This window comes from Rosa chinensis, chromosome 5, assembly GCF_002994745.2.
Source record: "Rosa chinensis cultivar Old Blush chromosome 5, RchiOBHm-V2, whole genome shotgun sequence".
Lineage (NCBI taxonomy): Eukaryota > Viridiplantae > Streptophyta > Magnoliopsida > Rosales > Rosaceae > Rosa > Rosa chinensis.
The window spans coordinates 21,469,179-21,481,807 of record NC_037092.1 but is presented as its reverse complement, the minus strand read 5'-3'; the positions used below and the strand labels follow the sequence as shown (position 1 = coordinate 21,481,807).

General features: G+C 37.7%; 1 protein-coding gene across 1 annotated transcript; it reads right to left on the bottom strand.

The window, feature by feature from the left end:
* Positions 1-891: 891 nt before the first annotated feature.
* Positions 892-1,758, bottom strand: LOC112203414 (leucine-rich repeat receptor protein kinase EMS1). The gene has a single exon (XM_024344384.1). It carries the CDS (start codon positions 1,756-1,758, stop codon positions 892-894), a length of 867 nt encoding a protein of 288 aa, XP_024200152.1.
* Between the last annotated feature and the right edge of the window lie 10,871 nt (positions 1,759-12,629).

Sequence of the window (12,629 nt, the reverse complement as noted above, 5' to 3'; positions counted from 1 at the left end):
AGCCCGAGAACTAATCTCAGATTCTCTAGCAAGAAACCATGGCAGATGAAGTGGTTTTATTGGATTTGAGTGAGGATTGCTTTAGCCAAGAAGGGCATCGCCATTGAGTATGAGTCTGAGAGAAGAAGATTTGAGCAACAACCTCGGCTTCTCATGATGAACCCGTTCACAAGAAAATCACAGTCTTGGTCACAAGAGAAGATCAGTATGCTAATCGCTTGTCATTGTTTAATACATTGATGACGTTTGGGAAGACAAAGCTCGTCTTCTTCCCTCTGAACTTCATACCTGAGCCAAGGCTAGATTCTGGGCTCTGTGGACAAGAAGGTTTCTCTTTCCAGTCACTAATTCATTCTTTCTTTAGTTCTTCAGCTTCTAACATGTGGAACCTGCTCTATTCCTCTAGGGTGCTTGTTTTTTGAAGATCTATTCTACAGAATCGAGAAGTTAATGATTTCCTTTAACTCATATATAGAGTGTTTTTGTTGAAGATCTGTTCTATAGTAAATTGTAGTCCAAAAAGCAGCAAAGGATTGAAAAAAAAAAAAAGAAGCAGCAAGGGAGCTTATAGAGTGCATCAATTGCTGTTGGAAAATGAGCTAGAGAACAGCAAGACCTACTTTAGGGGTGAGAGTTTGGCATACAAAGTTGGTTTTCTTATGGAGACTTATGGAAACATCAAACACATGCATGGTGGAAGAGTGTCCAAGCTTATGGCCGGCTTGGGGTAAGAGGTGCTTGCAAAGGGAGAGTGTGTCCAAGTCTGCCTGATCAATACGAAGTTGCATATATGACTTTCTTTTGGAGCTTAGAAAGAAAATTTATTGATTTCATGATATGATTCATACATGAACAAACTGAATCCAACTATAAATAATAAACTCCCAAATTTCACATTGAAAGCTCATTTAAAAGCTTGACGACCTCGATCATAGGAGGCCTCTCTCTTGCAATCTCATGAGAACACGAACAAGCAATGGAAAAATACTTCTTAACTATGTCTTCATCCAAATCCTGTATCGGAATACAAGAATCCATCATTTCTATTTGCCGATCACCCATGACCATTTTCCTGGCCCATTCCACAATCCTCATTTTCTTGTGATCAAACATGATCGGCAGGTTGGGCCATTTCGCAGTTGCGATTTCCAGCATCAGAATCCCAAAACTATACACATCTCCTCTCAAGGTAGCCACATTGCTCCCCGCTAGGTACTCCGGTGGCATGTACCCCATGACGCCATCATCAATAGTCGAGACATACGATGATTCGATCTGTCTAGCGAGCCCAAAGCTAGTAATATGTGGCTGAAACTCCAAGTCAAGTAACACATTTTTGGCTCTGATGTCCCTATGAACAATAGGGCTTTTCAAGCCATGCAAATATGCGAGCCCACTAGCCACACCTCTAACAATCCCTAACCTGGTTGACCATGGTAAAGGGTTATCGGAGTCATGTAGCAAGCACTGAAGATCACCTCTCTCAATGTACTCGTACACGAAATGTCCATCAGAGCTGTATCCCAAGAGCTTGATGATATTTGGGTGTAGAAGCTTTCCAAGTGTTTGGGCTTCAGCTCGGAATTCCCTAAACCCTGGGAACTCTCTGGGATCAAGCTTCTTGACGGCGACGGTGAGACCGTTGGAGAGATGAGCCTTGTAAAGCAGGAAGGAGTCCCCATGGCCGATGATCATGTCTGGCGAGAAGTTTTGGGTGGCCTTGAGAAGCTTGGGCATGGAGAACTGAGACGATGACATGCTTTAAGAAAAACTCAAGATCAAGGAACCAAAGCTATGAACGATCGAAGAAGGAAAAATTACAGGAGAAACGTATGTTTGGGATGATATGCCGTGTTTGGTTCAGGTTGACCTGAGACCTGGTAGAGTCAGCTTACCAAAAGCAAGGAAAAACAGAGGAAAAGTTAAAGAAACTGCATTTTCAATCATGCCCAGAACAGAGTTCCCACAGTAACAAATATAGACTTCACAAAAATGTTATAAGCTGAACTAGCTGTCAACTATTCATGCTAAAACAAAAACGTGTCAAGCCCATGAGCTAAAGCTAAGATAAGATAATGGACTAACACAGTGAAAGCCAGGAATGAAGAGTAAATGATCCTATCAAGACCCAATTAAGAAAATGAAATCTCACCAATTACATTCACAAATCACAAGGGGGTAGGTGTAAACTGTAAACTAGAAAATATAAAACTCCGGTCATGGGTGGTCACTCTTCTGTTTAAATCGTTTTTCTTGGACATGTTTATATATATTGTTGTAAATTACAGTTTTGAATACCTTAATGATCATCAATTTGGCTAAAATTTTGCAGAGATGATCAATATATTATGACCTAAAAACTGAACGGCTAATATATGAATATGTGATCGAAAAGTTATTAAAAACTAGAAATCCGTTCCATAAGCTTAGGTAAGGATATCCTTACCTAAGCAATTATATATATATATATATATATATATATATATATATATATATCTCGTTAAACCAGGGTATCCCCCACCCGTAGGCAAGTGATAAGGAGGTTTCTTGAGTGATATGAAAAAAAAAAAAGATATGATAGGATTTAAAATCTTGCTTGATCAAAGCAAGTATAAAAGAATACCACCCTCGATATGTTATTATTAGCTCTTTATTGATTTATCAAAAAACATTATATATATATATATATATATATAAAAGATATGATATGAAAAAATATGATATGAAAAATAAATAAATAAAAAATAAAAAGACACATTGTATATCTCTCATGAAAGCCCACACCGAACCCTTATATCCAAAACGAGTTCCTACATCTTAGTTTGAGACTAAAGTTTCAATACTATTTATTTAGAATTTGAGATCATCTATCTCCAATCCTCAGTCCTATATTTGTGTCCTACATTTATTTTATGGTTTTTGTTCATTTACCTCATTTCTAGGGATTTTTTTTTCTCACTTACCCTATTAAGTTTTTTTAATTCTCCCTTACCCAAAACATTCTAAGGAAGTCTTCCCTAATACCCTATTAAGTTTTTGTTTTTGTTTTTTTTGTTTAGACTATTTTACCTTCACCTCTTTGTTAATTAGAGAGAGAGAGAAAATGGAAGAGAGAGAAACCATAAGAGACTTCGACCGGAGCTCGATCATCGGTCGCCGGAATCTGGTCACCGGTTGCGGGAATCCGGCAAACTTTTGCCGAAATCTAGTTATCGGTCGCCAGAATTTGGCCAACTTTCGCTGGAATATAGTCACCAGCCGCCGCCCATCAGATTTTTCTGCAAACCTCACTGAAGGTCCTTAAAGAGGTCGCCAGAAAAGTTTATTGCCCCCAATAGACTTCTATTGTCCCCCAATAGATGTCTATTACCCCCTAATAGATGTCTATTGCCCCCCAATAGAGGGGCAATAAACCTCTATTGCCCCCCAATAGACCCTTATTGCCTCTCAATAGAACTTTCGGTCGGCGGAATGAGAATTAATCTTCCTAAAATTAGACAAATAAAACTTTGATTAAAAAAAAACAAGGAGATTACATCAATTCAAAAAGTCTATTGCCCCCCAATAACAATTCAAAACTTTTTCATTTTTCTTTCCTTATGTCCCATTACTTAAAAAAAAAAAATGAAATTAATTTGGGCACCCAGAGAAAAGATCTGGGCACCTAATGATCGTTCTCCTCCGCCACTAGCGCTAGAGAACCTTGGTCCAGCATCGGAGGGGCTGGATCGAGCGCCGGACGCTAGAGGGTCTACGTCAAACACCGGAGGGCCTACGTCGAACGCTGGGGGGTCTAAGTCCATCGCGCCTGGGTTCAACTCCAAACACCGGAATGGCTGGGTCTAGCGCCGGAGGGGCTAGGCGAACGCGGCAGGGCCTGGGTGGAGCGTCGGAGGACCTGGAATGTTGTCGGAGCAGGAGGTCAATCGGGGGAGAGAGAGAAAGAGGAGAGAGAGAGATTAGTGAGTGGAAATGTGTAATTCATTAATTAAGCTGAGGGCAGAATAATCATTTCCCTTTAAATGGGGCTAGTGGGTTTATTGCCTGGATAAGTGGGATAATTTTGGCTCATTTTGGTGCTTTTGGTCAATGACCCTTTTTTTGGTTAAGGGCGTGAGAGAGAGAGAGAGAGAGAGAGAGAGAGAGAGAGAGAGAGAGAGAGAGAGAGAGAGAGAGAGAGAGAGAGAGAGAGAGAGAGAGCGAGCTTCTGTGCAAATTGGGGTTTTGGGTTTTTTGTTTTCGTGTTCGCTCTTCGCTCGGTTTGAGTTTTCTGGATATTGGGTCAGTGGCAATGCCCGTAAATTATAATGAAACTCAAGTATTCTGGTCATTTTACATTAAAATTAGGAGTCAGACTTGCATCATTTGGCTTTTGGGTCTGAGCTCATGTCCTTATTTGTATAAATCTTTTTGAAAGTGAGTTTTCTGTGTTTACATCTTTGGTCATGTGGTACTATGTAATTTTCTATAACTCTAATTACAAGCAGAAACCAAACATACATTAGAATCTCAACATGATTACCAAGGTATACACTTTGGGTTCTTAAGTTCCTTTGATAGTTTTAGAGCTTGCAGGGATAGCCTCTCTATTTTCTTCCAAGAGAGGCAAGCACTCATACAGAACTGTATTGTAACACTCCAAACTCCACCACATTAATTTCAACAATTTGCCAGTGCCAATCATATTCCAGCAATCTTAAAATGCATAAGCATGTAAGAGTTGAACAAAATTATACCAGAAAAGTTTTTTGGGTAAATTCACATCTGTTTGCTAGATTTTGGAAAATTCTACTAGGAAGTGGTTCTTCTTGATAGCTTTGTGGTCAAGGGTTCAGCATCATCTAGAGGCTGTAAAATCACACCTCATTTGCTGTATTATCTATATCCTTGGAAAATGCAAAATTGACAATAAGCATAAACTTTTCTTACAAGGTAAGTTGTTATAGTCAATAGGTTCATCGACTATCTAAATAAGCACAACATAGGCCAGCCAATGCAATGACACCATTGCTCTTTTTTTCTTCATGATTTGTTATGACTTCATTAACTAACAACTTAAACATACCTTGAGACCAAAGAAAAAACAACATAAACATACCTGGCTTGTTTTGCACATGAAGCTCGACTTCACCAAAAACTCTTCAAATGCAATGGATTTATCAATCTTCCCACCCAATAGACCCTCAAATCTCTACCAACAGAAAACAAAACACCACAGTTACTCTAAATAGACCCTCATAAAATTAGGCTTTGCCTCTTTCTTTGATCCAATATATTGAGCCCCTTTGGTTTCAGGGTGCTTTTCCTCTGGTGGCACCACTATCACCGGATTCCACACATGAAAAAAACTTCCAATTAGGCTACCCTCAAGGAAGGAATGGTGGCCTTGCTCGCACTACAATGGTCTTCCTGTTCAGATCAGGGAAATTGGTCTACTTGTTGAGTTGGGCAGTGCAACTGAAAGCCTCGGCAGCCGTTTGAACATTGGTTTTGGTGAAGTTATTACATAACTCGTCCTACAAAGAATTGTCTAAAATAATTAAAATTTGTTATAAGAGTTAATCCTACTGGAAATTCATTATAATCCGACTTTTAACTGGGTTAGAATTTGAAAAAATTAAAAAAACCATGGTAGGATGACAGTGGTTTCCTATAGAATTGTTTAAGTGAGCACATTAAGAATGAACTGTAACCAGTTTTGATTTTTCAATCTGGTTCTCATGTGTCGATGGCCAAGTTGATTTGGTGGACAAAGGACCAAATCATGGTTGATTTATGTAGAGCTTCAAAGGGGAAGTACATCGTCAACATAGTGGGTCGAGTTGGATTAGTGGTTACATCCTTTGGAAATGCTGGCTTCATTAGTTACATATCTCCTCTGTTTTCTAATAATGGACACCAGTTATTGACATTAAAAAGGATGTTATATTTCTCTACTCATTTTAAATCTTTATGAACCTTTACTTTTGCTAAGACAGATATTTTATTTGCACCATTGTATCATGAGACTGCTGTTTCTTTCTATTGATCCTTATATGTGGCCGAGTTGCAGACCTTTTCTGATGCAGGAAGCGTGAACACGATAGTAAGAGGCTCCATCAAGCGTTAAAAGCCATATGAGATGAGCTAGAATCCACTAGTAATTACGGGCACAGCCGTAAGAAAGATAGAGAAACTTCTCTAATATTTGGGTTTTTATTGATAACTTGAATGAAAATTACAATCTAAGAGGTGCCTTATATAGGGCACATAGCATAAACCTAATATAACTAGAAAATATAAAGAACAATTTATTGTAGACTAAAACTAGGAAACCTAATTAAACCTGATTAAATAAAAATCGGAAATAAAATCCTAGATACTAAAGAATATTACGTTTGGAATCTCAGTCAAGATTTTGCTCGAGAATCCTGATATATCCAAAAGAGTAATTTATGATTAATTTCATCATTAAGAAGCCTATTTGAATACCAATTTTCAATATTCAAATTATTCTTCTTAATGTGAAGACGCTTCTTTCTTTTCGAGATTTTTGGTTGAAATTGGCTAAAATCTCATCCTACATCAGTCTCCTCCACTTGAAAAGAACTCGACCTCGAGTTCCTCTTGAATGTAGCTCGATCATTAGTAGGAATAAAACATGATAAGCCATCAACTTCAATATTATCGAAATTAAAAGGTATCACCATGAATCCAATACTTTAGACAAGTTTAGAATAAGCATCTTGAAACTTGAACTCCTCCACTTGAAAAGGAATGGTTAATGACTTATCCTTGGGTTGATCTTGAACACAATTAGGCATGCATGACATGGATATCGATGTGATAAATGAATCAGCTTCCTTATCCTTAATGAGTTTCTCTTCAATCTTCAAAGTTGCTTCTTCATGTTCCTTTTCACACACCTCAGGATGGTCATTCTTGATGTTCTTCCTTCTAGGCTTGATTTTAATTTTGTGCAACTCCCACCTAAATAAATATGTGTTGTCTTTGCAATAATCACCTTTGACGCTTTCATGCCATGGTCTGCCAAAAAGCACATTAGTGTCGTCCATGTCAATCACATGACAAGTAATCTCTTCTTTATAAAATTTTCTCATAGAGACAGGAACTTTACAAACCTCTGTTACTTGTGCATATTCATCCTCTCCAAATGGAATCCAGTACGGATCACTCAGCTTCACTGTCGGTAATTGAAAATAATCCACAATTTTGTTTGCTACAAAGTTCTCTCGTAGACCACTGTCAATTATTACAGAGCATACCTTGTCTTTGATGACACATGTAGTTCGGATGTCGTCGTAATCTGGCGTTGTGAATATCCAACGTTCCATGTTTTTTTTTTTTTTGGATTGATGAGGTTGTCCTAGGGCGAATCCCTTGGCATATTCCTCTTCAACGAAACTTTATTTTGATAGATACTCTACGACCAGCGTCGTTGCGGTTGGTGGTAGTGAACTTCTCCCTTGGATCGTCGTCTGCTAAGGAGCGGGCGATACCCGCTCTGATACCAAATGATGCGGGAAGCGTGAACACGATAGTAAGAGGCTCCATCAAGCGTTGAAAGCCATATGAGATGAGCTAGAATCCACTAGCAATTACGGGCACAGCCGTAAGAAAGATAGAGAAACTTCTCTAATATTTGGGTTTTTATTGATAACTTGAATAAAAATTACAATCTAAGAGGTGCCTTATATAGGGCACATAGCATAAACCTAATACAACTAGAAAATATAAAGAACAATTTATTGTAGACTAAAACTAGGAAACCTAATTAAACCTGATTAAATAAAAATCGGAAATAAAATCCTAGATACTAAAAAATATTACGTTTGGAATCTCAGTCAAGATTTTGCTCGAGAATCCCGATATATCCAAAAGAGTAATTTATGATTAATTTCATCATTAAGAAGCCTATTTGAATACCAATTTTCAATATTCAAATTATTCTTCTTAATGTGAAGACGCTTCTTTCTTTTCGAGAATTTTGGTTGAAATTGGCTTAAATCTCGTCCTACATCATTTTCTTTTCTTTTCCATGTACTAATTATGGTGCCAAATGCTTTTACTGCAAATACAGGATCCACGTCCGGAATATAAGCTTTGTGGACTGGGTTTTCACCTGAGTCTGGTCATTATTATGCATATATTAAGGTCTGTGCACACTCATTACATTCTGTTCTATCAATAAATTTGAACAAAACATTCCATCATCTATCTGACTTTTTCGTAATACGTCTACAGGATGCAATGGGTCGTTGGTATTGCTGCAACGATCAGTTTGTCTCGCTTTCAACTTTGCTAGATGTCTTATCTGAAAAGGTTTACATCCTTTTCTTCTCCCGTACCAACCAAAGGACCGTTAATGCAGCTTCAAATGGGGTAAAGTCACAAAATTGTAATGGTCATGAAGCTTCCAAAAAACCAAAGCCTGCTCTTCCACCAGAAGGACCACAAATAAAAATTTCTGAACAGTCTTCTTGGAAGGATATTTCTACTAAATCTCAGGCTGATAAAGTGCTGTCAGGCCCACGGATGAAGTTTAACATCAATGGAAACTTTAGCACCAAAAGAACTCCTGCAACTGATAATGGAAAAATTGCTTACAAGAACCAATCTGTGGGATCAAATGGGGAGGTGAAGAACTTGGTTAGTTTGGACAAAAGTGAGAAAGCAAGATGTCTTTGATAAATGGGGATTGTTTGAACAGGAATATAACATCTGATCGATACTGTTGAAGCTAACAACAGCCAACCATTTTCTTCACCAATAGAAAATGGTAGTGTGGGTTAATTCAGTGAAATCCGAACTCTCTGAAGGGACTGGTTCAGTGAAAACCGAACTCCCTGATCACTCTGAATTGGATGGCAGTGGTCTCCATGGCCACGCCGTTGTCCTTGGGCCCAAAAGGAAATCTTGGGGTTCATGCATTTTGTTTGAACGTGATGCTCAATCTCTGGAAAAAGTTGAAGAATTGAAGGAAGGGTATGTTATACTCTTCTACCTTCGTTGAAATGAAATGTATCTCTTTACTGTGTAGACTTATCTGGATTAGGATCTGCCGGTGATATGTGGCTTTACATTTGCTGACTACAAATTTCATGTTTATATCTTCAAAAGTCCCACATTCTAGAGATGTGCTCATTATGTTTGTGGCCAGATTAAGTCATTCATGTTAATTCCTAGCTTTGTACAGTCTAGTGACTTAATCCGGGGCATATGATTAGATTGTTTCGATGTCTGTGATGCCTTTAGATATGACTGACAACACTTCTTTGGCTTTACGTGCACCTCTAATTTTGTTATTTGTGCAGACTTTGTTGCTTTCATATCCATTTTCAACTCATTTGTATCATATTGTAGACTCTTATCTGGTGTTTAGGGTCGTAGGTTTTCTTGGTGTGTAATTTATTATTATCTCTGTGTTTTGTGTTTGCATGCATCTGTTTTAATGCATGTAATTTGAGTTTGTTACCTCAAACAGTGTTTCTATAATTCGCTATAGTCACAGCATAAAAACAACTATTACCTAAATTTTTTGTTTTTCTATTGCCTATTGACACGCTTTTTATGTTGCTTAGTCTCAAGAAAGAAGCTCTTTCAGTTTTGCGATCATGCGGTTGGGCAGATGAGGTTTTCAGTTTTATGCGTTCTCGGAAAAGGTTATGTGTAGATCAAGTTGGACTCACTCAGAATGGTGATGAAGCAAAGTAAGATTTTTCAATGTTGTACTTATTTTATGAAATGTTGTTGACTCCTATATACCTATATCGTGTAATTTCTTTTCCTGATTTTTGAGTTGCATATGTGCCCATTTCCTATCATTTACCAACTGCAATTGAATTTCTTTCAGTGGCCAAGTTTTTATTTCTCGTAATACCTTGAAAGTTTCTCTAGAGATCTACTGCAGTTTAGATCACGCTTTTTACTTGATGCACTTATCCTATACTTGTTTTCCCTGGAGTTGAAATTGAGTGGTATATTAGAATTTGTTTTAACATATCTTTCTGGTAACCACAGTTAGCAGTTCACATGGACTGAAAAAATGCCAATCCTAGTAACTAGATTGTAGAAGACTAAAGCCTGACCATTTCGTGCTTTCTGAAGTTATTCTTACAGATTTCTTTTTTTAATTTTACCAAATTTTGATCTCTCAATTAATTGTTGTCATCACCGTTTTAAGTTTTTTAATTTTTAATTTTTTTGTGAATACCTTTTAACTTGTTGGTTATTTCTAAGTTTTGGTAATTATTCAGTGAGTGTAATAGCTTTTGCATTGGTATTATTAGAGATTCACTGTGAACTCTACTTATGCAATGCAGGAAACTGTTGATCAGGGATTCCAAATCAACTTTATTTCAAAGATACCAGAGTCTTTGAAAGGGGGCTTCATCAAACGTATTAAATCAATTAGCCAAGAATAGTGACATTATTGTGGTCTTGATTAACACTGAACCTGCTATGTCAAAGGAACCTTCTTTATACTGATTTGAAATGTGCATATAAGAATTTGGCTGGTGTCATGACAATCTGTTTTTATATTTTTGCAGTGTGCTGACACTCTTACCCGGTGGGACTTGGTGTATAATTTGTATAGAAACTGTTGTATTCCCGAGAAGCAGAGTATTATGCTATAAACTGAACCCTTCTTCAGCAAGTGTCTCAGCAGTTGCGTTTGCCAATGGCAATGTACTTGTAGGTGCACGATGTCGAGTTGAGATGAAAGTGCTAATTCAAATTGCCAAAATTTTTGCTCTTTCGAGGCGGTGTTATTGGTACAAGTGAAGAGATTAGAGATATTCATTTATGATATTCTTTTGGTTTAGTCCGCGTTATTATGGATTACAACTCTTCCATTAAAATGTGGTCGGATAGTTAAGAAAAAGATTAGGAATCGGATTCCTAGAGTTGTATTACTTTTTGTTTAATTATCTCCAACTCCCCTATGGAAAGATGGTGGAAACCATGATAACATTTTGAATGAGTTATATGTTGGTGCATGCAATTAATTTTACTGGACCATGAAGGTATTTTCACTTTTTTTAAGTGTATGTGTAATTGGTTTATTGTTATGTGATTGAGACGCAAGTGACAGATCCCAGAAGCGTCTACACAAAGCAACGGCAACCCAAGCAAATTCTACAACATTTGAGTATTTGACTCTGCTCTCTATAAAGTAGAGAACCATATTGACCAGAACCCACCAAAAGGCAAAAGCCTAAGAACTAACCAGATTCTCAAGCAGGAAACCATGCCGCTAATGAAGTGGTTTTATTTGATTTGAATAAGGATTGCTTTAGCTGAGAAGGGCACTGAGTGAGTCGGAGAGAAGAAGTACTGCGCAAGAACTTCTGCTTCTCAAGATGAACCCCGTTCACAAGAAAAATCACATTTTTGATCCACAAGAGAAGATCAGTGTGCAAATCGCTTGTCATTGTTTAATACATCGATGACGTTTGAAATCACAAAGCTCATCTTCTTCCCTCTGATCCTTATAGCTGAGCCGTGGTGGGCAAGAAGGTCTCTCTTTCCGTTCACTAATTCATTTACTTTCTTTAGTTCTTCAGCTTTTCAAATGTGGAACCTTTAACAAGAAGATATTGTCACAGTTTTTAAGTTTTTTGCACTATAAGACCATGCGATAGAGTAATATGATATCAAAGCTCCGTATATCCCAAGTTCAATACGTGAAACTTATAGAGCTTGTTCATTGCAGATCAATTCTACAGGAAAGCTGGTGTAGGGACCAGAGATGAAGTCCAAGAAGAGCTTATTGACTATTGAATGTGTCGAGCTGTTGGAAAAAGACCTACTTTGTGTTGGAGAAGTGTGGCTTGGATTAGAGCTCTTTGGAATCCCACATCAGAATTTGGTTATAAGGAATGATATCACATGTACTAGGTTGAGGCCTTTTGTATTAAAACCCTATACCCGTTCTTCATTCCACTTATTAAAGTGGGGGCAATATCAACATTATTAGACCCTTTTGTGTCTTACTCATTCGTTGCTTCCCCACAAGTGGTATCAAAGTCCAGGCAACACTTGAGATTGGTGTCTCATCAGTCAAATTGCAATTTGGAAGAGCTCTTGTTTCAATTGGGATCACAAGATTTGGAATTTGGACGCTTGTGATCGAGGTTGAGCTATTGGAATTTAGATCATGAGACAATTGGAGATGGCTCGATCATGTCGATGAGAAGTGTGGTTTAGATTAGAGCCATTTGAAATCCCACATCATAAAAGCTAGTGAAGAGTTATCTTTTGATTATAAGAGATGATAGCACACATACTATGTTAATGCATTTTGTATCAAAACCATATAACCGTTTTACCCGGATGGCTAAAGTGAAGAGTTATCTTTTGGTTATAAGGAATGATAGCACACATATTATATTGAAGTCTTTTATATTAAAATCATATACCCATTTCACCGAGTGGCTGAGGAAAATATCAATATTATTGGAATCGTGTGTGACTCATTCACTGCCTCCGCACGAAACTTTGGGAGTGAGACCTTTTGTAACACCCCAATATGCGTGACACCAAATTGGAAGTGTTACAGTGCCACGAATCTTTAAGAACGCAAGCTAAGAGGGCTTAACTCATGTCCTAAAGAAACTCGAGGCAAA